The 27,094-nt window shown below is 42.0% G+C and overlaps 1 protein-coding gene and 1 long non-coding RNA gene across 5 annotated transcripts; both read right to left on the bottom strand.

Moving 5' to 3' along the window:
• Positions 1-95: 95 nt before the first annotated feature.
• Positions 96-19,115, bottom strand: Jar (Myosin heavy chain 95F jaguar). Of its 4 annotated transcripts, XM_076421316.1 has the most exons (19): positions 12,048-12,448; positions 11,816-11,972; positions 7,985-8,178; positions 7,426-7,499; positions 7,219-7,348; positions 6,956-7,120; positions 6,372-6,784; positions 5,777-6,036; positions 5,550-5,707; positions 5,206-5,370; positions 4,889-5,112; positions 4,614-4,805; positions 3,566-4,549; positions 3,353-3,492; positions 3,131-3,175; positions 2,543-2,663; positions 2,335-2,452; positions 2,040-2,258; positions 96-1,281 (listed from the first exon to the last, which is right to left on the bottom strand). In XM_076421316.1, the coding sequence occupies exons 3-19, from the start codon at positions 8,163-8,165 to the stop codon at positions 1,130-1,132; spliced, it is 3,741 nt and encodes a 1,246-aa protein (XP_076277431.1). In that variant the 5' UTR covers positions 8,166-8,178; positions 11,816-11,972; positions 12,048-12,448; the 3' UTR covers positions 96-1,129. The 4 variants fall into 4 exon arrangements, with proteins under 4 accessions (XP_076277431.1, XP_076277429.1, XP_076277427.1 ...); XM_076421314.1 differs by lacking the exons at positions 11,816-11,972; positions 12,048-12,448 and adding an exon at positions 18,986-19,115; XM_076421312.1 differs by lacking the exons at positions 11,816-11,972; positions 12,048-12,448 and adding an exon at positions 13,532-13,908.
• Positions 19,116-20,509: 1,394 nt separating this feature from the next.
• On the bottom strand, positions 20,510-25,388 carry LOC143208182 (uncharacterized). The gene is made up of 2 exons (XR_013008856.1): positions 23,057-25,388; positions 20,510-22,747 (listed from the first exon to the last, which is right to left on the bottom strand). It is a non-coding gene; the product is annotated as an uncharacterized LOC143208182 (long non-coding RNA).
• Positions 25,389-27,094: the final 1,706 nt, after the last annotated feature.

Below are 27,094 nucleotides of genomic sequence, written 5' to 3'. Positions count from 1 at the left end.
AAAAATGTAATTTAGGTAACTTGTTAACAACAGGACATCTAGAAGAATACTTTACCATGGTCTATGGAGAGCATCCCGCTAATAAGAAAGCGATGTGATGATTACTATTTATTCAAAGTCGAACAAGTGATACACACACACTTTATTCATCGCGACATCATCGATGTCTGCCACAGCGTACCTACGATTCGAATTAAATGTGCAATAGTATGCTTTATGTATAGACTGCAGATCTTCGCGCAAATATACAGTGGGTGTACAAACTACTCATACACCTTTTAATTATTCGTTTTTAAAAGGTGTACGAATACTTTGTAAACTCTAACTCTTTTAAGACTAAACAACGACTACTTTCTTAAAGTTTAGAAAAACCTCACTCCTACCCTCATTAGTTTGTTATCAATAAATTTCGTGCGCTATAGTCATAAATGCGTAAAAATCGCAGTCTACTCGCTATAATAGAACGATCTCCGCTAAATAAATCGAAATAGTGTTTCTCAATAAAGTTCTGTGTTGAACGTGAGGAACAATCGTGTCATTGCATAGCGATGGCATAAAAAGACGCCATCGGCGTTCCATCGATCTTGATATTACAAATTAATGTCAAGATGGACGTCTAGCAATTACACCGTTTCCCAGACAGAGGAATCCAATGTTCGTTGAGATCCTTTTCGCTTCCTCTACGCTGCATAGAGCGATTAGAAAATTCTACCCTTCAATTCGACGATATACCGATCACTGGAATACTGAATACTAAAGTAAATACTACAATATTCTCGGGAATTCCGACATTTTCGGATTCTCGCACACCTCTACCGAATACGAAAAATTTTTCGCTGGGACTCGCCGACGAAATACTGTGTTATTTTACAACGGGCTGGGTACACACGAAGTCGATCCGCAGATTCGTCGCGGATCCAGCTGCCTATTAGCTCTGCTGCGAGCAGACAATCACCAGAATACCGTTGTATGTTCTAGATTCTAGGGGACGTGCTCTTGACCGCGAAAGGCACCAATCGTTAAGGCACTGTGCTGTGGGTTTACCTTCGAAGCGGATCCACGCCGATAAATACAAAAGTTCGCGGGGTCTTAGCAGTATACATATATTAAGATTCTCTACTAGGAGATCTCATTTCCTACGGTCACAAGGGGGAACGTACGGCTTCCCTCCGTATTTCTCCCACTCGCGATTGAACTCGTGCTCCAACACCTCTGCCCCACGTTTCCTGGTTAGCCCTGTCTCGTCCAAGCTCAGCTCACACATCTGCATGTCGTCGATACCTGCAAAAATTCAGGTTCAGGTTCCACATTCGTTTAATTTCGGTCTCGCGCTCTGCAAATTCATTTTGCCTATAACTACTTGTCAAGCATATCTTCACATTACCGGCACAATAATCTACGTGATCTGCCATGTTTTTGCAATCGACCTGCCCTCTATAACGCCACGGCGTGCCTTCAGTCTGCCCTTTTTCTGTCCTCCAGTTGCGTTGTGCCGGCACACCGTGTAAGCATGTATATCGAGCCTTATTTAGACATAGCTGTATAGTGTTCTGCTTGCACGGTGTGCTGTCCAATTCAAAGCAGATCCCGAGCATTTTGCTTGCTGGGTAGGTGACTTGTGATACCCCAGTAAGCAAAATACTCGATTTTGGACGGGCATCTACTGTCCAGAGCACGAGAGGGGAGGGGGCAAGAGGAACGCAAAGGCAATGTGAATGGTCAGGCTTCTTTCCTCGTTCCGCTCCCGCTAGTTTTCTCTCATGCTCTGGACTGTACGCGCGCTTAAGGGTACGAGCACAGTGGATCCGTTTTCATCCGATTTGGCCGACGTCCGACGCATCAGTCTCTTTTTTCGAGCGTGCGAGAAAGAGACACAACGTCCGAACATCGACCGAATCGTCCGACATCGGATCCACTGTGCTCGTACCCTAAGTAGTGGTTTCTGTTGGTAGAAAGACCGGGCATCTCGCTGCTCGGCAGAAGCTGCTCGGGCAGAACGAAGGCCGGTCAGTCCTGGGACTGTAGACTATAAAAATTACCTGCTACCAGCAGGATCGGCGCTTTGTCAGGATGTAGTTCCATCTGTCTGGCCACGTACTGGCCATCAAAATGCGCGTACCACCAGCCTTTTGTAACAATAGTTGAAGGATTATGTTCTGTCTGTGCAACAGCCGACGGTCTCACGAAAGGAATTCTGAAGTACCGCTGGGAGGACTCGACTATTGACTGCTTCATCGGAGTTCGAGGTGTTTTGGCAGCTGAAACAAATATTTTTCCTATAAATGTATTAAATCCGCAGTCAATCACAACACTGTAGAGAGAAGTTATGCTTACCAGCCTCCATGATAGACTTCGGTGCCCGCTCATTTTCATCCATAGTGGTTCGTCTACGGTTCCTCGCCTTCCACGCGTGGTACACCTTCAGCCTTCGATGAAACTCGTGGCGACAAGCCTGCGAAAATAAAAGCAAATATAAATAGTTAAACTGCGATTATACAAGCAATCAACTCGTTAATTGTCCGATAATAACGGATGCAATTACCTCGAGTAACTCGATATCGCAAGACGTGTTTATAGCGTCCCGTAATTCAGAGTACTTCCACTTCGATAAGTCATATTTCTTGTTGGCCATAGCTGCCTGGTTGTTGCGCACCTGCTCGGATCTATTGCCAAAAGAAATGAATACTACTGGGATGTCAATTTGCATAATTGAATACATTTATCACGAGATCATTAAACAATTTGACATTGGATTCTGATATGCAGAATTGAATAGGTTGCTTATCTTCTATTTATTGAGAAACTATATATCATAAAAATATCAGACACACTCGATGCGCCATGAAAAACAGAACATTTTTACTACTGTTGAAGCCACGCGTATCTTCTTGCGTAATTATTGTTTAAGTTTTTAATTACAATAGAAATATGCATCTGTTTTCTTGCGACTCATCGTGTATGTAGATGTAGAGTATACCGCTTGCATATTGTATGTATGTAGAGTATATAAATCATGCGAATAAATATATGCCTACAAAACCCGTGTTAGTTAGTTAGTGACATATCGCAGAAGATTGTTCATACTGGTGTTAGTCGTACGTGCAGTAGCCTAAACGAGTATTTACGATACCTTGCTAGTTTGTTGTTTGTCGACGGTACTCGTACATCGGAACCGCTATACATATTTAAGAAAATAAGATCTTATTGTTTGTTCGAAAAATCGTTACTCTTGTTAAACACTGACCGAGTTTCTTTTTACAAAAGAAAACAATTCGCTTTACTTTTTCGTTGCACCATTTCTCTACCGGTCTTGAAGACACGATCAACTTCAAATGCAAAACTGATACGATACCTTCGTACAGGCAGGGGCGACTCTTCGACTTGTCCATTCGATTCCTGAGCTAGCCTAACCGCCAACTCGTGATCTCTTCTTTCTTGTTCGAGCAACTCGCGGAATTTGTTCTCTTCCAACGCTTCTTTCTCTAGTTGTGCCTAGAATATAATGAATGTTATCATCCAGTTAATATACATAGAAATAAACATTCAGAAAGAATAAAATACGCACTTGAAGAACAGCAGCAGCTTTCTGGTCTTCTTTCTCTTGTCTCCTCTTCTGCTCCTCCTCCGCCTTTCTTCTCGCTTCAATATCGTGTTTCTTTCTTCTATTGTCATCCTCCTCTCTCTTCTTCCGCTCCTCCTCTTCCTTTTTATGTTTCTCAAGCTCCAACTCCTGCTGAATCTTCTTCAGCTTCGCTTGCTCTTCAGCGACCTTCTGCTGCCTCACCATGTCCTGCAATGACGCCATTTGTTTGTTCACCTGATTAACCAGGTTCGTGTATAGCGAATCGATCTCTGCCGGTTTGATCCTCTCGTTGTCTTTGATCCTCTTAATCGCCGCGTCCAAGTCATCGTGGAGTCTCTTCAAATCGTTCATAGACTTCTCACGGTTCTTCAGCTGCTTCGACGTCTCCTCCATGCCGACAAACTGCGTTCTCAAATTCTTGATCTTCATGATCCCTTTTATACGAGGTCGGTGCTGCTTTTTCGTTATGTACATTCTCGCAGTCTTCTGCAACATGATCAAATGGTATCTTCGGTAAATGATCTTGTTCTTCAATTTGATTACAGACAGGGCACAGAACTGCATTTTGTTCCATCGAGACTTCAGCAACCACTTCTTCACGTTCGCCACCAGCTTCCGCAAGTTCTCTGGATCCGACTTCATGATCTTGTCGAATTCCGCAAATTTTCCCGGCTTGAAGAACACTCTGGTGATGCCGAACTTGAAGTCCTTCTTGTTTAACTTTAAACTGTGAAGCAACGCTTCGCAGAAGAACCTAGGATCCAGCTTGGCCAACTCTGGTGGTAGGTAGGATTTGTACATGTTGTAAAGCTCCTGGAACGGAACTCTGCTAGGGTAACCATGCTCCATCAGTTCCAAAACCGAAGTCATGCCGGAGCAACGGAGTTGACCTAAGATGCTGTTCCCGTCAAAATGATGGGCCACCATATCGTTGTTGGGCTTGATGCAACGAATGAAATTTGTACCCTGAAATATCACCCATGTTGTCGTTAACAGTAGAGTTAAGTTAAATAAAGAATATATATCTTACGTTGCTCTTCAACTTGTCCATAAGTTCTCCCAGCTGGGTTTTAAATTTACTGCCGACGCTGATGAACGTGAGCTTTCCTTTCTGACTGGAGTTGTTGGCGAACTGGGTCCGGAGGAACTTGTTGTTGCTCTCCTGGATCAAAGCTTCCAAGGAAGCATGCAACGCGTCGTTGTTCTTCTCAATGAACTGATTCTGGAGACATACATGTTCGAAATTGTATTTTATATGGGAACAACTTGTGTAACGTCAGACGCTGTAAATAGCACGTGGTGTACCGTTTGATAGCACACTCCGCCGGCGTAATGACGAATCACGAATCCTTCATCGTCGCGCAGCTCTCTGTGGGCTTTTAAACGAGACGTTCGTGGCAAGGTTATTCTGAAGTGGCCGTTCCAAACGCGGTGAACCTCGCTGGTGAAGTGTGCGAAGCTGTGCGTAGGCAGTTTTGATTCTTCATCGAGCAGACTAAATACTCCCATGTTCTTCGACTCGATTAAATCTGAAATGGCAAATTGTATGCTAACTTCTGTCCATTAATAATAACAAACTAGGTTTACGGGACCAAATTCTGCGTAGAAAAGTACAATTATACCTATACAGTCTTGATTGTCGACGTAAGATATCTTGGGTACGTTAAGGGACTCTCTCGCATAAAGGTCCTGCTCGTACTTTAAGATCCTTTCGTTGAAAAACTGCTGTAACTTCTCGTTGCAATAATTTATGCAAAACTGTTCGAAGCTGTTCACCTTGAAGTACTCTGTAAAGAAGAAGAATAACAACTACTATTCCCAGAAATTAAATAGTACATACAAGTAGACTGCGGATTTTTATGCGAAATAGAAATTGTCTGAATCAATTGTGCGAAATAGAAGTTAGATAAAAATGTATTTCTTCGTTTTCCAGTAATAAACTTGTACATAAATAAAAATTATTTACCGAATCCTGCAATATCCAAAACGCCGATGTAATAGCTCGACGCCTTGAACGGAATACTTTTATTGATACGGCCGACAATATGGTCGAACAGTTTGCTGTAGATGGCCTTGGCCAGAGCGTCCCTGGCATTGTTGGCCTCGTAAACCTTTAGCGGTACCCTGAAGAAGTTGCACATAAAAATCAGCGATTATTATCTTGATTGTGTTTCGTCGAGTACAAGAACTTACATGATGACAGTTCCCTTGATCCCACCACGGCTAGTCTGCATGACTTTCGAGACCAAAGCTTGCCTGAGCTCTTCAGGATCAACACCCAACAACTTGGCAGTCATCAAAACTGCTTTCTCCGAGCTGGTGCAAATCCTTGACCCGCCTTTCGTGTCCTCGGGGTTGTCTTCGAACATGACGTTCCCGAGATGAAGTACTGCGGCTACCATTGTATAAATTTCCATTCTCTCTACCTCCGTTAAACCCAGTCGCGTTAACGCCTTCGGGGAAAATTGTATTCAAAAGACACATGAGTTCATTGACAATCAACAAAATGAAACGTTTTGTGTCCATGAGAGAATACAAACAAAATTTGACAAAATCAGTACGAGATGAAAAATGTACCATGCTTTTAAAAAAAAACAGAGACATTACCGTCGCTCTTTCCTGCGTTGTACAAAATTATCCAACAGGCAAGAAGAACAGAATATCAGTGTTATTGTTACAAATTGAGAGAAATAGGCTTACAGAGTTCAAAAAGAAAAATGTTAGTATTAAAAAATCGATTAAAATCCATAGTAAAAGAAGCCAAAAAAATTCATAGATTATTATGTACCTGATCGATAGCGTTGAATCCTTCGACGTCGTCCAAGATTGGATCGTGCAAGCTACCTTTGGTCACTTGATCACGACTCTTCTGGACGTCGTTCAATTTTTTCTCGGACTCCTCGTTACAGAAATATTGCGTACATCCGTTCCTCAGATAATGAAAATCATCCGGTTTCGTGATGCCGAGTTTTGCACGAAGCTCTGGCGGCGCTCCGGCACACATCATGTAGAAAACATGATAGTTCCTTTCGTCAGGACTTTGGAGACAGACTCTAGATTTCTCGAGAAGATAGTGAGATATGTAGCCACCAACCACTTGGCATTTCGAGTCGAAATGCACCTCCATGAACTTGCCGAAGCGGGAGCTGTTGTTGTTCCTCTTGGTTTTTGCGTTACCAAACGCTTCCAGCACAGGATTTGCTGAATTATGGAAGTAACCAGTTATGTGAATGCTCTACTGCGACTATTAGGGTAATAAGTATACTGCGGATCTTTATGTAAAATAAAAATTGTCTGCATCGATTGCAAGAAATAGGAACCAAATAGAACGTATTTTTAAAGTTTTCAAAACAAGGATTAAATAAAATTTACCATCTAAAATCTTCTGTTCGATCGGTCCAGCTGTCGATCCCCACAGATCGCACAGGTAGCGAAGAAGATATTTCGTGGATTCAGTCTTGCCAGCTCCAGACTCGCCAGAAACGATGATGCTCTGGGACTGTTTCAGCACTTTCATGTCTCTGAACGCTTTGTCAGCTAAAAAGTACCAACAAACCATCGTCAGAAACGTTATCCATCAATATTTTCCGGTATTATTGCTGGAAAACATGTAATTAAACTAATCAATTACACACCAATAGCAAAAACATGCGGCGGCGTTTCTCCCAAGGACTTGCCCTGATACGACTTGATAGTTTTCGGCGAGTAGAGATCTTTCACTTCGCAGTAAGGGTTCACCGCGATCAGGATATTGGCGACATAGGTCTGCGAAGTAAATCACAAGTCAATTTCGCATGATCGTCGACCGTGAACAAAAGCCCGAGCAATATTATACCACTTACATATATCCTGTCCTTGAAGTAACGTGTCCGTATATTGTTCAACAGCGTGGCCTCGTTCAGGTACATCAGAGCACCTGGGAACAGTAAAATCAGAGCAAACAGGTGAAAGTGGAGTCTCAAAACAGATCCTCGAGCGGAGGATCACACGGAGATCCTCGTTCGCAATGAGAATAACGATAAATCTTGACTGGTACTGTTCGCGCGAAATGTCTTTCACGATTAATCTAGATCGCTCGGTTAATTAAAAATGCTTGTCGCCGATGGTATCTGCTGTGTACCATTCGATAAATATAATGCCATGCAGTTTGAGATGTGCTATGTATTTACTTGAATACTTGAGTATACGATAAAGAAACATCGCAATGGAAACGTGGTACATATCTGCAATTCAATTAATTATTCATGGGACCTAGATAAACGATTATGAACTTACAGTTCTGGGAATTCTACTTGTAGGAAGTGAAATAAAATGATTATACAGGGACTCTTTACGCATTTGAAGTATTAATCCTTAGCACTCGAGGGGGAGAAAGTGGATTGTTAAGCGAATTTCAATTACAATTGTCTTCCACGTCTTTGGTGTACTCCCCAGCTGGGTAAACCTCATCCAATGGACAAGTGCGCTGCGGATACTTCAGGTCGAGCGGCATGATCAATGCATCTCCATCGACCATGTCCACGAACTTGCCGATTATGAAACCCTCCTGTGGGTCTCGCACCCACACCTGCTGGTTCTCCATGTTGGTCAATGCTCTGCAACCATACAAGCCAGGAAAATAATTAACGAAGCTGTTCGTCCAACACAATCGCACACGAAACGAAAATCAGAAATATCGTATATCGTCATTTACGTCCGTTTCTGTAAAAAAATCGTTGTATTCCCGCGTGAGTGAAAAAATTATTGGCAATAAAAGGCTCGTTATCGCTAATAGGAGTTTGCGCAAGATTAATGGCTCGAAGAAAGTTCTCCCTGGTGGAAGGTGTACGAGCAAATCCTCCCACGCGTCACGGGCTCTGGTTTTGCGAGGAATTTCCCTTTGCGTTTGTAATCCAGCTACCGGAAACGAAAAGATCGTTCCTTTCACCGGAAATCTTCTTCCACTTTCGGAGAAAGTCTAGGTATGTCGGTTACAGTCCCAAGAGGCTCTAAATTTCGGCATAATAGATTGCACAATTGTTCTACGCGCGGGATCAACGTAATTGTGCACACGTGACGCGATCACGTAAAATGATCCTGAATCTGATGGTACCTACAATTACATGGACAAAATACAATGACGGAAAACGGTTCAGTCGCTTCTGTCTAGCTCGAGATTAGACGTCGCGATCAGGTTGCGTTGCGTTATTGATAGAAGAAGCAACACAAGTGCCGCCGTGAAAGCCGTTCGTCGGGGATTTAACAGCGACCGTGGAACGATTCGGTCTGTGTTCGAAGGACGCGACACCGACGCTCGACACAACAAACAAGAAAACGTTGTTAAACGTTACCCGACTTCGCACGACCATCGACAACACCTCGCAAAACACTTAGGACGAATGTAAGTTCTGCGTCAGACGACTACAGCGATCGTTGATTGCTCAGACATTAATGAGCGTAGCTCCGAGAAACGCACTTCCCGAAATCTCTGGATTTGTATCAGCTCTTATCATGATCTAGATAAGAACTATGACGTTGGTACTGTTTACCGAATCGTAACGACTCATGTCGTTCGTGATCTTCACCCCTTGTCTCTCATAGTCCGAGGACTCGACACCGATTTTATTTACAGGAAGCCCCACGTCGTGTGTGACTCGGTAATAACAAATTGCCAGTTTATACACGCGTTGCAGTTTCGTCAGAATGTTTCCTTTCTTTTTAAGAGAACCGTTCGGACGACTTTTCTGACGAAATGAAAAGTATAGTGTTCGCGCGCTGTCAGCATCGTGACACGTTCTTGCGCGGAGTACCGTATTCCTGTCATTGAACCTCTTACTGGCGCTTTCCGATATACAGTATGTTTAACGGTACTCGTCGAATCGCGTGTCTTCCACCAATGTTGCAATATTACGTTATCGTACGGTGAAATATTCATAGACCTGTTGCGAAAGAGTTTTGCAACTTTATCGGATCGGCGGAGTACATGTCTCGAACATTTTTGCTTCTGTACGGCTCTTTTGCTCTTTCCAATTTGGGTACATTGAAGATTCTCTAGAAAATAAGTCCATAATTATGAAAGTGGTCTAAGTCATATAATTTCTTGTTTGCAAACCATTTTCATAATTATGGGCAAATATAATGTAAAGGGAACTTCGAGTGCCAAGACGGAGAATGGAAGCTCGTTACAAAACATTTACTCTGACCAATGTGTCGAACAGTTTATTACTCAATAGTTCACGATTAGCATAATCTGGTTCAAGGGCGCTTTCACCCCTCGCTAGGCTTTTACGAAGCCTCTAAAAATCCGAATTTCCGATTTACCAAAGTTCAGTAGCGATCCTCTCGGAGCCGACTAGATCGAGCTCGCGTAGAAAAATCAGTGATCTATAGTGCCACAGAAGAGAAACGGATACGGAATTCGCGAGATTTGTCGCGAATATCATTCGATCGTTCGCACGACTGATCTAGAAAGCGCGAGAAAGGAGCCTGTTTCGGCTAGTTCCCTCTGTCGCCGCATTCCCAGCATCCCGTTAGGAGTATCGTAACGGTACAGGCAAGCCGTAGATCCTTGCATCGATCCTTGAAACAGGAACCGCGAGTGCAACGTGCCTCTCTATACGTAGACATCCGCGAAAAATGGATGTTTTATCCAATCCTGAGATCGATGATCTACCCGAAGATAAGCCTCTTGAAAACTGAGAAAAAAGACACGAACACATTATTAAACCTCGATCAACAATTGCTGGACCATTTTAATACTGCTGTTGCAATAACCAGCGTATTCAGTTTTAATTTTTATTATTCCAACGATTATCTTGAATGTCTTCCTTTCATTCGATAACAAAGCACAGAATGATTGTATCGTTCACAGAGAATTCTGTATCAGTAAATAAATTGTAAAATCGTTGACTATAATGAACGAACTCCGGATGGTGTAATAAATAAAAATCCTTCTGGGTAAGTTCATAACTCGAGGATTAATGAAGGCCGATTACCGTTACTCGCAACAAAGTTGTCGCGGGTCATGCGCGGTGCAGCTGATATCGGAATCCCGTTAACCCGAATCAGGCGGATATAATATATGTATATGTACATATATCGGGAATAGTGATTGAGCAAAGAAGTGGGAATACACGACGGTTCGTTCACCTTGCTCCCTATTGAAAACAGTAACATGCAGCTGTCGCGGCACTACGCGTTTCGCTGCCGCCTTTCCTCTCTTTACATACGGTGATACCGAATCATAAGAGCCTCGAGAACCAGATAAAATTCCTCAATTAATAACCTAATGCTTATTACACGCAAGGTTCCATTCTTTGATATCGTATCTCGATGACGGCGTAATTAAAAATTCGAACGGTTATTGCACAAATACGACGCACTGTAATTGTAACAAAAGTATCTGCGACATGTACACTTATCTCTGTCAGACCAGCTCTACGAGATCTATCAAGTTGTATGAATCATTTGAGGTTGTATGAGTCATCGTTAGGTAAGTTTGGTGCGCCTGGTTGAATTTGAAATTGCATTGAAATGGTCGAAACGTTGAATTGGATCGTTGAAAGTTGAATATCGATTTAAGTTGAGTTTACATCAATTATTATTTTACAGACGCAATTCTTTAAAGATTTCTTGGAAATGATCTAAAAGAAGATCGAAACGTTGAAATAGAGTTTGTGAAAATTTGCAAATAGTGTTTATTTTTAATATTTGATCGAACCAGTGCGCCGAAATCACAAAAAATATCGTTTTTAAGTTGAGTTGTTGAGAGTTGAATTTGAATTTAGATTTACATATAATAATAGAAAGTTGAGTTTCGATTTCGATTGACCAACTGAGAGTTGAATCTGAAATTCTGCGAAAATAATTTAAAGTGAATAAGAGAGTCGATTCTGAAAGCAGAACTCGAGGCGCACTGCTAACAAAGTCGAGTGCTAAATTCTCCGCCGCCCTTTCTGTGTTCGCCATGAAAAAACAGCTCGTATGAGACGAAATGAATGAATCAGAAGAGGAAGCCGGAAGTGGCAGGTGTAGTCCCGACGTTCGGGAACATGGGGAGATGCGCGTCAGTGGTCACGTGCTTGCCAACAAAATTCGAGCGTGGAATCGTCGAACATACATTGAAAAAGAAAGGATGTTCATTCGTCATATACGACAATGAGAACATCATCATCATCGAGGGGACACGTTTCTGACGTGACTATGCGATGGCGCTGGAATATGGAAGTAGGTGGAAGTGTACTTGTACTTGACCATTGTTTTTCGTCACGAATCGTCGAGCCGACGAGACCGTGTCTAGACGTTTTCCTCTCGGCTTGGCGTCCACGAAACACCACGAAAACTGTGTACGATGTCTCAACTCTTCATTCAATTTATTAGCCTGCGATAGTACCCCAAACAACGATCAATTCTGAAAATAAGACATTTTTCAAAGACCACTTAGCTAGAAATCATCAGAAGACACAGATTGAAAGGACTCTTATACCTTGACGATTTTTAGATTTCCGAGATTTGTCGACGATCTGGTTGATGCCTACCATAAGCTGTTAACTACGACCGGTTCGACGTTTCTCGCGGATCGCACTCGGTTCGCGGAGAAAGTATGCACCGTCTATCTGTCGTCATGGTCAACGAACCCGGGACAGCTACTTCACCTTCCGCGAATCCACTCATTACGCATTACGTCCACGCGTTGCGTAGCTACTGTGTAATTAGACGTTACGCTCCCGCCGACGCCGCGCCGGTTTCGTCATTCTGTTCGTGGCACGATTCGTCTGTGGAACCTGACCAATCGACGATGGCCGCCCGTGCAAGTGCACGTGACGAGGTTTCAAGGAAAGTCGAACACGAACAATTATCGTCCCGTTCCGTTTGTTACCAAATCACCTGAAAAACTACTGCGTTTTAAACGTCTCGATATACACGTCGAAACTGTGGGACCGAAATGTCACTTGTATCGTGTAGAGACACTATTCAGCGTCACTTATCCGGTGACACTTAAAAATAAAATTTTTGTCATTTTTTTAACCCTTATATGTAGCCAACCAAAACGTATAGATATTATTTAAAAACTTATGTATTTAACATATTCACACAAATTCTCAAACATTAAGAAATTGTTGAAAGAAATTAAACTGTATTCACTGAGAATTTCGTCGACTACTTACACCGTTTCTCCAAAAAATATATCCTAAACGATCTTCTTCCTCTCGGAACACCGGTTCTCGCTTTCTAACAGCGGCGCTTATCTCGATGAAAGATAAAACAACACAAAAATAACGGCTATCTTTTGCTCATTGTTCCAGATCTTTTCTCCAGATAACGATTTCATGCATCGCACATGAATATATGTAGAGAGCGGTATTATAATTAACTAAAACCTACATCGGAATAATGTCCCCTCTTCGTTCTTAATGGAGTGGAACGATTCGCGAAGAATACGTACTAAAGACCGCGCGATTTAATTAATGGTTTTAGAAATCGGTGTGTACAAAGATTCGCTTAGACACCTGGCGAACGAGGTGCAACGTGAACGAAGAGCGGAGAAAAAACATAGAAGAGGAACAAGGCGAAAGTAGACAGAAGAAAGAGTCCCGCCAACGGATTTACAATGGAGATTACATTAGAATGGAGCGTTGCCACCTCGGACCATAAAGCAAGGCCAATGACCCGTCTCCCTGGACAAAAAGCAGGATCGACGGAAAGGGAAATCTCGATAGTGGAAACGCGTGTTTCACGAAATCTACCAACCCGCACGAATTTCGTTTCTACTCGAACTAGAAATCGATACACCTCCGGAGACAACTTTCTACCATGAATTAGTATCTGCCAGGTCAGTCGTGAGCAACTTCCGTTTCCTTTTACGACGCACAGTGGTGGGATCGACCGAAATCGTGGCCGAAAGTAAGAAATGTTTTTCTGTAGAAAAACTATCGAGCATACTATAATTTTGTCGAACGCTATACTTGCACTTCGGTCCAGCTGGAATTAGTGCGATCACGTACGGTGGTATCATCATTTTGCAGGCCGTTTAATATTAATTGGAACAACCTTCGCGCGATCCTCGTCATCGACCGCTTTCGACGATTAGATTGAATCGTGGGATGTGATTTTGTGCGTACGGTGGCACACTGTGCTATTTAATCGCACAGCCACACTCGCACGAGTAAGCGCTGCCGTGGAAATAGGTGGGTGCTCGAGTTCTTCGATTAGAATTTGCGAGGCCGTCTTCCGCGAAGTAAGAAATATAAATCCTTCATTTCCCACTTTCCCATTTACTTGATGTTGCACGAAATATAAATTGCATCCTGCGTCACGATTCTCAATTGCATAGATGTCGACGTATTCTGCAAAAACAAACCAAATTTTAGAAAGGATCGACTGGCGAGAAATCGAAAGTTAATCCTCGCAACACTCAGAAACGTAATTCATTATTAAAAAATATAAAATACGTATTACTTTCGCCACGGTGGATCCTCGAAGGTGGGCGTTTGGAAAAAGAGGGGTCGTTTAATGAAAACGACCTTCGCACGACCTTAACGGTTTTCCTTCGACTCTAACGGGCCTGTTTGCAACCATCGCGCGCCACAACATTCTCGTAACGCGGTAGCTGAAGCACGAATCCGACCGTTGAAATTAGAATTTCAAAGGTGACTGTTGAAAATTGAAATCCTACCGGGGAATCCGAGTTTGTGCGTTGGAATGCGAATCTGAAGTTGTTCGTTACCTCGCGAACTGGAATTCTAGCGAAGACCGTTGCAATTTGAATTGCAAGGAATCCGGCACGCGATCTTTTCATTTCATCCGAAAATTTACATCCTGTACTTCGAGCTGCGCCTCGCTGTGCTCGTTATTAAACGAGACTTCAACATCTCATTTAGTTTTCACGGTGGCTGATCATCGCGCAACAGCACAGATTCGCACCGTATAGAATATGAATTAATAAAGGCGAGTATGTATGTACTATATGCATCCGTCCGGAGTTTATGGTCACACGAATCCAAGCCAGGGAGATCCAGTCGATAAAGCCGACTGTTTATAGTTCATTTGCATCTCCGGAAGGCCCTTGGCCGTCTCGATCATGATCGAGGCTTTGATGATCCAGACTCGAGATCTCGTTCGATTCGCATCGGCTAAGATAATTACGGTCTGCGTTGATGCTGCGTTGCATAATCAAGGAAAGAAGGATCAATCCTCATATAGCCATGCCAGAGAAGATATCGTGCGAGACGAGAAAAACGAGAGAGCCAGAGAGATGAGAGAATCGAGTCGCTCTGGTGACTCATGCGAACAAGACCGTTCGATCAAGGACCTCGGCGAATCGTTAGCCTCGGGTCTGTGTCACGACTAAGGACACAGTGGACACACGCCGCTCTCTGTTTTTGTTCCGTTTAATTAATTCGTCAGCTGATCGGAAACCAGTTTCATTAACGGCTCCCGCGCCTGCGTAAATCGAGACCCGTCGGGATCCACTTTACGCTTAATTAGAGGAATTCTGGGTGGGGACCGGTGACCATGTAACGAATATCGTTCGAAACAAAGATGGCGAACAAGTGTCTCGAATCGTCATCTGTACCAAAACTCCGCACGGATCCAAATACAGCAACGTTTCTGCGACAAAACACATTTAATATTTTTTGATGTAATTTTCATCAACATGTTCGTGATGTACCGCAGATTATGAAAGAATTTGATCGTCGAAACGTTCGATTTGAATCTTGATCTTGACCGTTGGAACTCGACTTGAAAAGACGCGAAATTAAAATTCGATTAGCTACCGCAGATACGCGAAGATAAATGCAAAGTAAAAATTTTCTACCTGAATTGTATTGTAACAAACTGGAGTGGGGAATCAAAAAATGTATTTTCTTTCATACCCATTTTTGTCGTAAATTCATAAAATCGCGGATTCGCGGACAACCACGCGATCGAACAGGGTGGAATTTCGTAACGCGATATCGGACGCAGAGGCGGCCAAAAACAGAAACGAAGAAAAAACTCATTGTTTTAAATAAACGGCCGGTAATCGCACGGTATACGCGTCCTCGCACGACACCAAGAGGAAACCAAACGAGCTTTCATCACGCACCGAGAGAGAGGAAGACCGGGAATTTTCTTCTTTTTCTCGGTGGCTATCAGATACACTTACCAGGGAACGAAGGCGCACACGATTCACACGCTAATTCACCGCGACCGGATCGCCCGCGTTCCCGCAACCTGTGCATCTTCGTTCCACTCTCCTAATCCTGTTGCAACTCGAAAGAAAAATATCGTACGCTTTACATCGTCAACCGACGTAACAATAACGCAATACGTTCCACGCGGCTGTCCGTCCATCATTCTCCTATTCTACTTACACAGTGCATCCAACTTCACTTCATGCGAAAGCTAGTTCCCCTCTTGTCTGATTGAACTGAAATCTATCCTACATCTAGACCAATTATGAATTGAATACAAAAGATTATTGTAAAAACAACTGTTAATTATAGCACGTCGGAAAAGAGCAAGTATTACAGCTTGTATAAATAGACTAAAACACTATGAACGCTAGCTCCAGTACAAATACTGTTTAGAAATGCTGATGGGTGAAAACTAGGCTTAAAATCGAATTTCAACTTGAACTTAACCGTTGAAATTTAAATTTGAACTCGAGCCCGTCCGTGGAGATTCAAGTTCAAATTGAATCGTAGCCTTGCAGAATGTAACATGACTTGATAACAGCAATTAAACTTTGAGACACCTTGTACATGAGATCCAGCCCGCGCATTTCGTGGGAACAGAGACAACAATTGTTGCGTGTTATTGTATCAAGCCCCCATGTGCATAATAACTGCGTTCAACAATACCGAACCACGCAGCGCGTTGCAGGTCACCAACAGGAATCATGTTCGTTCCAACGACGATTGTGAATAGAGCAATGGTGAACTGACCACGCCACGATGTCTTAATCAGTGGGTCATGGTCCCCGATTGCTTTTCACAAAGCGGCCGAACCGTGTTACGAGAGCTATTTGATACACTATCGCTGAAAAAGCGTGTAATTCAATTACAAGCCGTATATCTCACGAAACGTGTGGCTGAAAAAATGAAGTTACTTGGATGTAACGGTTGCAGGCACGGTGTGCATCCGAGACACGAGGAAATGAAACGTTCCAAAGCGTTCCCCGGTAATCAAGAAAATTTTCACGGACGCAACCTGCGTATATCATGTTCGCTTAACCTAATTTGTTCGGATACGGCTGCTCACGATTAAGACGTGGAAAAGCTTGAGACGTTCTATCCAGTGTCCGACTAGAAAACTCATAATATTTCTCTAACCATTTAGCTTAATTATCCACTCTCGTTTTCTACCTCGCTTTGTTGAAGATATATCACATATCTTCAACAAGGATGTATGACACGTTCAATCAGCAACCAAAAACGTTTCCAGCTCATGGTAGTATGTATTTTAATTAAAACGGTACTCTAAAAGTCTTTCCGGAGTGTACAAGCTTGTTTGCATCAGTTAATGCGTAATTTATCATATGCATATTACACCTGTCTCGCTTATCGCAATTATCAAAGAAAAATTGAGAAATATTAATTCAATATGTCCGCTCAAATCAATAATTCGTTCCGCAAATATTAAATGAATGGATAAGATAAATCAGACATATTGTATATGTACTGTCACAGCGACCTACAATTCTGCAGTAAAATAAAATAAAAATTCTACAACCCAAGAGATTTATCTTGTATACGCGCGTGTTCGAGGACACCATAATGTATCATTCGCACCGATGTCTGGGACGCCAAACCACCGTTATCCACCATCAATTATTTTTACCGAATGCACTCGTACTATTTCTCGCGTCCGTACCGTGGACGTTCGTAATACGATCTAAGGTTAGAGAAATCGATATGAAATGTCACACATTGAAGAATTACGATCATACGCATATGTATGTCGATTCTTGAAATACCGAAAGACGTTCGAAAATAATTCGCATCGCGCGTAGAACATGTGAATAAATATCGGTAATAAATAGACTACGGATGTTCAGGCAAATGTATATTTTTATAGGAGGTAAAATTGAAAATTCATCGGTGGGCTGTTGCTTAATTTGCATATCCTGCGTATTTAGAATATGTTTTGCGAAGGACGTGTGCAAAAATATATTGCATATCTCATGGACGTTTAGTATATCTAAACAGCGGTATTTGTTGCTAAATTATTATGCATATTGTACAAGATTATGCAGGTTTTCAAATAATTCTACAAAAAAAAAAGAGAGAGAGAGAGAAGAGAACCCCCATAGTACCAAAATAATTTATAACAACTTAAAAGTGAATGTCGAAGTGCACATTTGCCACTGGATATTTTGCTATAAATGCATAAAGATCCGCAGTCTAGTGAGTGATTACTAGACTGCGGATTTTATGCATTTATGACAAAAATGGACATGTGCAGGTTAAAGCAGCGTGCGAATTACGAAGATTTAAGGACATCAGTTTATTCATTTCAGCTTAATAAAACAATTAAAGAAGAAAGAAATTTTTATTTGGCTCCTGTGTCTTGCAAACAATGGAAACATTTTTTATTTTGCATAAAGATCCGCAGTCTAGTGATTACACATATTTGTGTGTTACTTAACTTTCATTCGCATACGTTCATATACTGCGCGGTCGTAAGCATGCACAGCTTGTAATAAATGTAATTAGAATACCGGCGTAACGTATGAAACATATGTTGCCGGACTTGCGATTCTTGTTAACCTGTTGTCCGGTGCTTCCGCGCGTTGCGTACGGGTAAACGTAAACAAATCCGTAAACGCACCACGAACCACGACCCATGTTATCTTCTTCCAACGAGCTACATATCTCAAACAAACACCACGAATAAAAGAATCAACGTTTCCTATTACACCTCTCACCAATTAAAACTCCAAAACGCACAGATCATCCCGAGTAATACCTATTCATATCGGACAATTGCGTTACGATTACCTGAGAACCAGTTTGAAGAATTCTGAACAGAGAATGTCACCTTCCAGAATTACACAATAGCCTTCATTGATCACGAGTGTCTATTTAGATAGCTATGCATATACCCAAGGCAATATGTAATCACAAAATTTTTTGGTAACCGCCCACCCGTAATAATCACAGAAAAAGATGATCGTGATCGTGACAGTACGTAGTACTGGTAACCTTAACGGCCGCAATTGTACCGCCCTTTTGCACTAACGTACACTTGTGCTAATTTGAACTCGGTGGAACGACAGTTGACACCGAGCAACGTGGTAATGTTGCTGGTCGAAAGGAGTCGGCGATATTTAGCAAATGTATTGATATTGTTCGTGCGGTATGTGAAACGATGTTGAGAACGTGTGTGGAAAATGTGGAAATTGTAAAGAGATACGTGGACTGCGAATAACTCACTCACCGAACCGAAGAGCAGCGGCAACACGATCGGCACGACGTTCGACATGCAACTGGCGCTTCGCTGCGTCAGTCCCATCGGATCGGGGATTTTCGTATGTTTTCGGACGTGCCACGCGGCAAGCGGCAATCACCTGCGCATCGAGAATATTTAACCGCGATTATTATCTACACAACAGGTGGTTACCAATTCAAAAAGTGAAATCTGTTTACACAGACTTTCATAGATATTACAATATAATTTCTCGCCTGTCAAAGTCGCAGGTAATTACGAGAAGATTAGATTTACTATAGAAGAAGCAAGCTTGACACGACTGCACATCATGATGATCTATTAAAACATAATAACTTTCCTTTTAATTTCGAAAGCGCGGAACTTCATTTCTCTGTTGCATTTTCGATTTCATATTGTTCGAATTCTCGCGAATGTTCCAGGAATATCAACTATTATTTTAAAGCTTTCTTTTACATTACCAAACTGTCCACACTGTCATTGTTTGTGACTTCGTCATTTTTATTTCTCGAGTTCGAATTATTGTCAGCGTCGTTTCCCGTTTGCAAAGCAGATTGCTGCAATTGACAAAATGGTGGCCATAATGTAGCGACATCTACAGCAACTTGTATGAGGTTACCGTTGGTAAAGTAGAACATGGAAAGTAAGTTACCTGCATAAAATTTGTGTGGATCAAATTCGTAAGAAATTTAATAACAGAACCGTATTTCTCCTCAGTATATGTCTCACAAAAAGTTTGATGAACTTCGCCAGTGCATTTATATGAATCAAGTCGCGCAAAGTTCATTAACCTTACCGAACCGTACAACATTAGTGTATCTCCCAATTTTATGTCAGCATAAAAGATTTATTGCCATTTCTTCGAATGAAATGCTCGGAAATGCGAAATGGATCGCTGCGTGGTCTAAACGTTTGTTTTACAACCAAAGATATTTCTTCCGGTCGACGTTCTCCAAGAAATAGCTTTTTTCCCGCCGTTTACCTCGCCCGGAACAAACCAGACAAAACGTTGTTTCAGTAATAAAATCGTTTAACGTTGATACTCCTTAAATTCCATTTCAGCTCGATGAATGCGACATAACTTTCTCACGACGCTGCCCGTAGAATGGGAAGAAAAAATTTAGAATCCCCTTCATCCTTGGCATTTAACAGAGCTTCCCATTCCTCCTTCAGTTTCTAATGCCATTTAACTGCGCGCTACTCACTTGCAAAATATGTTCGCACGGTACAGTCAATTCTAACTTTCTTCCCCATTTTTAGTGCAACCATTTACGCGAATCATTTTTCATTAATTCATATTGGTTCTATATAATTAAAATTCACATTTCGTAAATAGCACTTCCTCTGTACAAGGGCGGGACGACTTGAGAGACACGGAAAGATGCTCGGAAGCAGCGGAAACTACTTCCTCTTTGGTCTCATTGGTTGATGATCAGCAACAAAGAGGAAGTGTCATTTAGCAAACAAACAAACAAGTTATTATTATTAGTTTATAATAAATCTTTATGTGTGGGTAATGTGCATATATGTATACAAAGCTGTAGTATAAGGGCTTGTTTCGATTGTCTTTCTTGGTCACCGTTTACTCTCATTCAAAAGGTCTGCGCATTACTTGATGCGCAAGGGACTGGTGCGAATAAACTCGCACGGTTATGGAGCTTATTATAATATGTATTACTTAAGGGTGGCAGTCATAAACGACTGCATAATTTACACAGGAAGTACACGGTAAGTATGTAATCTTTTTACTTACTTATTAATTTACAAAAAATCATCGCTCTACCTCTCTTTAACACAAAGGTCTTGACGCAAATTTCATCGCTTTGTCCCACTGTGCGTCGTCCAAGCAATTAGGAGAAGTATTGCGATGGGCATTCATTTATAAAAGACGAATGTATTTAAGAAAATAAAAACGTGGTAAAATGATTATAGCCTGGTAAGGAATGTGTGTTGGGCAGAACGTGTTAAAGGTCGCGCGCGATACGCTTTCTCCGTCCTGTTTCCAGGTTGCAATTTCTAACTGGCCCCGTAGGAGGAAGATCGAGTTTACGACTCGCTTCCGTGAACGATGACCTCTACGAGGAAAATTCTTGGACAAGGCGGTTCGCGACGCGCCGCGTCGCACCGGTGAAATTCCGCGTGGCGCGTAATCACTGTGTACCTGACGGTATTCACGATCCAACGTGTGGGCGCCAAGTATTCGAATAAATTGATTCTTTCCGCGCGGATGATTCGCCGGACGATTTTCTGATTGTGCGTTCGTAATTCCGGCGTTGGACGGTGAGGTAAGATTAATCCACGAGATGGAAAATTTTGCATTCTTATATACCGGACGGTTCACATAAAATGGTTGATAGAGAAGGACATATTGCTCCACCGTAGAACAATGAGATAAAGTCCATGTACGAGGTGGAAAATTTCATATTTTAATATACAGAGCGATTCATACGAAATGTATCGACATAACGATCAAGGACGCTGTTGTCACTCCGTTACTGCCGCAAGCAACAGAAGCCACGCCTACTCAAAAGATTACTCAAGAACATATTATAGTATCTGTAGGGGTCGATGCCAATCTAATGAGTTTCTCTGTTGAAAGTGGGGTTCTTAATGAGTCGAGGACATTTTATCTGTATTTTTCAAAATTTCTTTCGAACGACGAAAGATCATTGAAGGTACAAGATTGTTGACTCTTTTCAACAAATTTTCGTACACAGTCTGAGCGCAAAGTATAACAATATGCTACGCGTTATAAAACAGTTTTACAGATAACGGAGTAATTACTGCTCGTATGCAAAATGTGCTGCGAACTATGACTCGCACAGTCATTATCCGGTAATATTTTGACGTGAATGTATTGTCGCGCTTTATAGATTCAATGTCCTCTAAGAATACGGTCATTGTAATAGAATAATTACGAGTAATTCCCGTGAACGAATGACAGAACTGCGAAATCCAACTGGCGGACTGACGTTAAACGTTGCCGGATAATTGATGACCGCTGATTACAATCCTACCGAACGTTGGATTCCTGCTGCAGTGTCGTGAAACCGCCATTTTCAACGCTGCGCTGTCGGAATCTATACGCCTTTATCACTGTTGTGATGATATTTATAGTTTACTGCTCGATGATAATGATAGTAATACTATCTATATTTACATTAGAACAAAGCAACTGATAGAATAAATCAAAATAAATCAATCAAGCGGGTCGCTTTAACAGTTGGGGCTGCTGATAGCATAAAAAATGCTCGAAGGGTTTTGGACGACGTCTTATGCAAAATCGAGCATGCTTAACGAGCTCATCTCGTTAGCGATACACGAACGCAGTGATTAGATTACAAATATTAATGTATAAGCGGCTTTCGCGGCGCACAATTCGAGCTTTCTAAACATAATCGTCGGTGGCAGCGGGCAGACAGCTCGCTCGATTTCCTCTGCTTTTTGCTCGCGTTTTCTTCTGCGTCGCTGTCTGCCACGTTCGCGCCATAATATTGCATTTCCTTCGCGTCAGCGGCACGCAGCGACGACGGAAAAAGATAATGGACGCCAGCGATACGACGCATCTCCGGATCGCAACCGACAGATCTCACCGCGCTCGGATGATTCATTCAGCCCAATGATAACTCGATTCATGCGTTTTGTTCTTCAATGATAACCCGGCTTCAATGGAATGCCAGCTTTAACCTCTTGATCACCGTGCACACGTTCGAATTCCACTTGTAGCGTTTTTAGGACGTAAGACTTTCGGACCTAAAATGAACATAAAAAGACTCTCCTCGTACATACTCAAATAGTCCAATTAAAAACGAACACGCGTAATACTGTACTGTATTAAAATTATTTAGAGATTCTGGAAGAGTTCGATGTAAGATCATGTCACGAATTATTGAATAATCTCCAGAAATAAATATTCAGTATTTCCCCAATGATGGTTGGGCGAAGTAATCACGGCGATGACGTCCTCAACCGCAACACTCAAAGCAATTTAAATTACGATGTAGGAAAAAATACATTCTGTCATTCATTCATACCAGCGAGAGACGAAAACAAATATTTTACCTGAAACAGCACCATATTCCTTGGTGTTCACGGATCGGTTGTTTCGCTGATGCGAGATACGAGCACAGACGCTAGATGCTATATTAGAATTGAGCACGAGAGTAATGGAGCCGAGTACTTTGCGAGCAACGCAATCGGGAGCGCTTATAGGAGGACTGTTAATTGTATAAGCATTCAATCGTAACAGATTACAGTTGAACTTCTTCTGATACTTTCCTTTCACGGATTTACCTCGATCCAAGGCCCTTAGTTATTAACAATTGCCTGTTACACCTACTAAGAGGCTTTCTTATAAACATTTTTATGCGGATCGTTAGCAAACGACTGTTTAGTCATCTTACCAGCTTAATGAAATCTATTCGAATTCGCTCCCATCGCTATTCGACAGTCCCCATTTTTATGGATACGAGTGACGCAATACCGCTCGCAAAGAGGAGAATAAATTGAAAAACTATAAAAGGCTGTTACAGCTGATTCAACAGTCACCTTCGCGGATTGCATAATTAGGCGAATAGTAAACGCGTAATACATGCGATAAAAACACTGAAGACATAAACGTGCCTTCGGCCTGAAGTTTAAGCGTGCTGGAAGACAATGCAGTTCGCGTCGTGCACATGTAGACGCATTTCATAAATTTATAATATTATGCTAAAGGTCTGTCAAGCTGATGGGTCCGAGAGAAATCTAGAATAGTCAACTTGTATTCGGAAATTTTGGAGACCCGTAGATTGAATTTGACGGGTTCTGAGACTTTTGGTTTCAGTCTGGATCTTAAGTCTATGACCTCGGGAGACCTCGATTATAATTTCTGAGTAGACAGCGGATCTTTATGCAAAATGAAGATTTTCTACCCCGATTGCAACAAACTTATATATGTATAAACTTTTTACTGTTTTAAATTATACCTACTTGTTTTCCTCATAAATACATAAAATTCGCTGACTGCTTATAATATACATCATGAAATCACTGATGTCTCGATAACAGACGAAAAACAATAGTACACACCTCGCAGAGTCTACTTCGTCGCAAGGGTAAGAGCAATAACTTGTTTTGTCCGGAGCCTATAAATCGCGATGATCCGATAGATCATTCATAAGACATCCATGTTCGATCCATCGTATTACACCACGATGAAACAGATGCCGCGCGTCGACGACGCTATTTACGGGTGTCTCACGTCCGCACACGTGACCAGGGTGAATCGTCGAGCACAAGAGCGGTTACCCAGGAATCCCCGGTGAGGAGGAGAGCTGCATACGCACCATACGTTAGGGAATCCCGAGAAACAGGTACGAAAGTACCCTCCACCGGCACACCGGTTACTCTCTCTCGCAGCGCGTCGTGCTCTTCATTCACGCATCCGACTCAGCGCGAAAAGGTTCGCCGGGACCGGTACACTCTGAACCGACTTCGGACATCTTCGGCGGTGCGCGTTCTGTGATCGGATAGTTTCGGTTCCTCTTGTACAAGTGAGAACATATTATTATTTTTTGTTTTATTTAATTCTACCTCTATCGTACATTTTTTCCCACTGATTTAGGTAAATTAGTGGGGTTGTGTAAACGACAGCTGTGTGATGTGTACAGGATTTTGTTCACCCTAAACGGGTTTCGTCGATATATTGATTTTTCGTGTGTCCGGCCGAGAGCAAGTTTTTGCGCGATCCTCGCAGGATCGAATCTTCGTTAACCCCTTGCACTACGATTTATTTGATAGATTACCGCACTTTGGTCACTTTTCATTTTGAACAATTGGTGTATATGATTTTATGTTGTGTCGGTTCGTAAATTTTCATAACTATGTTACGAGCCGAGGGCTGGCGGATAGACGTGGCCGAGGTTTGTTCGTATGAACAGGATTGTCGTGAACTAGCCGGTGCCTGTTTCATCACCGGGTGTCACAGGATAGGTTTTCGTGGACTAGCCGATGCCTGTTTCATCACCGGGTCGCCACTAGGTTAGGAGAAAGGGGTAGTCGTGGACTAGCCGATGTCTGTTTCACCACCGGGTCGCCACTAGATAAGGAAAGGGTTGTCGTGGACTAGCCGATGTCTGTTTCACCACCGGGTCGCCACTAGATGCGAGCTGGACCTCCTGGACGAACACGTGGTTGCAAGAAGGGAGTAAAAGTCACGTAGGCAAAGCCTCCGTACGTAACAACTATTACAAGAATGTTCTTTTATCGGCGCGCATCTTCAAACCATACAACATCGATCATCGATTAGTGAGCTATTTATTAGCAGTTGCAAGTGTTCTGGTTAATCAGTTATCTTGATTGCCACTAGGTGTTTTTGCAAAGTTCGTTGATCAAACGGCTCAATTGAGGGCTTAAGCATAGCTTCCGTGAACTGTAGACTTTGAACAACTACGCTCTCCTGGACGCGACAGGAGTTAGTTCTTCACTTACGAATATTTGATCAAATATTTTATTCTGTTTTCTCAATTTTTATTTTATTTGTGCACGACGTGGTCGAAGATCGTAATTATAATTATAATCATCGTGCATCTTTAATTCAATTGAATTTCTTAATGAATTCGGATGCTTTTAAATTAGCCGGAATTAAAATTCCTCTTCTCTAATTGTTCGCGCGTCATTAACGCAATATTTTTTATGGCGACTCTTTCTCTCCGTGTATCTCCGTATCTCCTCAATCGGAATAAAGTGTTGCCTCATCTCTGGCCCTCGGACCATCACTGCGATGAAAGGGGTCTGCCGTGATGGAGATCCCAAGAGTGCAAATTACGGGAAAAACGCTGGAACTCGTTACTGTTCGAATCGATTTTTTGGACGATTATGCCGACCGAAACTGGTTTCGCGGACATATTTGCGACCGGCAGTCACGACATCCATTTCAACAACTGATCACTGATACCTCGACAAGACTCGTCAATGCGAGTTCTGCCGAACCGGACCGTCGATGGAACCAAGAAAGAACAAAATTCAAGGGAAAGAATGCTTCGAATTCGTCGGAGGACCAAATACCGGGACAAAAAAAGTCTCCCGTTGTTCTCAAGAATCGTTTCACTGGTCGATATTTTACTAGGAACACTGCTAAAATATTTCAAACAGAACGTTTCAAAAGATTTCGTATAATTTGATAATTCACGTATAATTTAGTTTAATATAATTTTGACTTAGACCACTTTCATAATTATGGGCACAAATAACAGGACCAGTATTTCTAATATCAAGGAAAATTGATTCTTCAACACAAGGATAATTCTGTGACTTATAGTATTTCCTTGTAATTGAGAACTACTAAAATATTTTCCTCATTGCTAACGTAGGCATGTACTTGGAGGATAATAATGAAGTAATTATCGTTTTCGGTTCATAAAAGCGAACCTCTTTAAAGTTATAGTTCTGGGAACGGTCTGATAAGGAAAATAGTTTGTTTCATGCAAATATTGGAAGTCTGGTATTTCTAACGGGGAAATAAGGTGACACAATCGATTAAAAAATTATAGGACTGTTTACTCAAGTTGCGTTGCGTGTGTGCACAATTGGCACGTAATACGCTGCAGCTGCGTCGTCGAACATTTCATATTTTTCACAGTAAACCAGCCGAGCTGCGAAACTCGTTTAACCAGCGTATTTTATATTTACAGTATAATTTGTATCACAGTTTCTAAAAAGATGCAGAAACCGTTACAAACGCAGCACAAATCCTCTAATTAGAAACGGCGTGGTTTCACCGAATATTGTGCAATGAAGGCAATGCGTGGAAACTTAGCTGGTATCAGTTAAATGACTATAATCATATTTCCCCTATTAGCATCGTAAAGAGATTAAAACTTACTACAAAGTTGTTAAAACTCGTAAATCCCAGTTATTACAATCCGTTTCTGAAGCAAGATGTTCTCGGCGCTCCTAATACCGATCACAATGGAGTAAAAACGATTTTTTCATTCGTCCACTGTGTCAACTAATAGCGACCAGTTAAAACGTTGAATGGAGTCTCAAGTCGCCATGATCTAGACCGGTTTCGTAATCGTTGGCCACACGAAGTCGTTGAATTTCAGCTTTTGTTCAGCA

The sequence above is a fragment of the Lasioglossum baleicum genome, chromosome 4 (genome assembly GCF_051020765.1).
Source record: "Lasioglossum baleicum chromosome 4, iyLasBale1, whole genome shotgun sequence".
Classification (NCBI taxonomy): Eukaryota; Metazoa; Arthropoda; class Insecta; order Hymenoptera; family Halictidae; genus Lasioglossum; species Lasioglossum baleicum.
The sequence above is the reverse complement of the archived record's forward strand: the minus strand, read 5'-3'. Positions and strand labels throughout refer to the sequence as shown.

Bases quoted from the DNA above. Each gene is read 5' to 3' on its own strand.
- Jar (XM_076421312.1), bottom strand. From the start codon at position 13,632: ATGACGAGGATCGCGCGAAGGTTGTTCCAATTAATATTAAACGGCCTG. The intron at 7,500-7,984 runs GTAATTGAAATT...TACTGTTCCCAG, and splicing joins CAAAGACGTGGAAGACAATT to GTGCTCTGATGTACCTGAAC. The intron at 5,708-5,776 runs GTAAGTTCTTGT...CAACTTCTTCAG, and splicing joins ATCAAGGGAACTGTCATCAT to GGTACCGCTAAAGGTTTACG.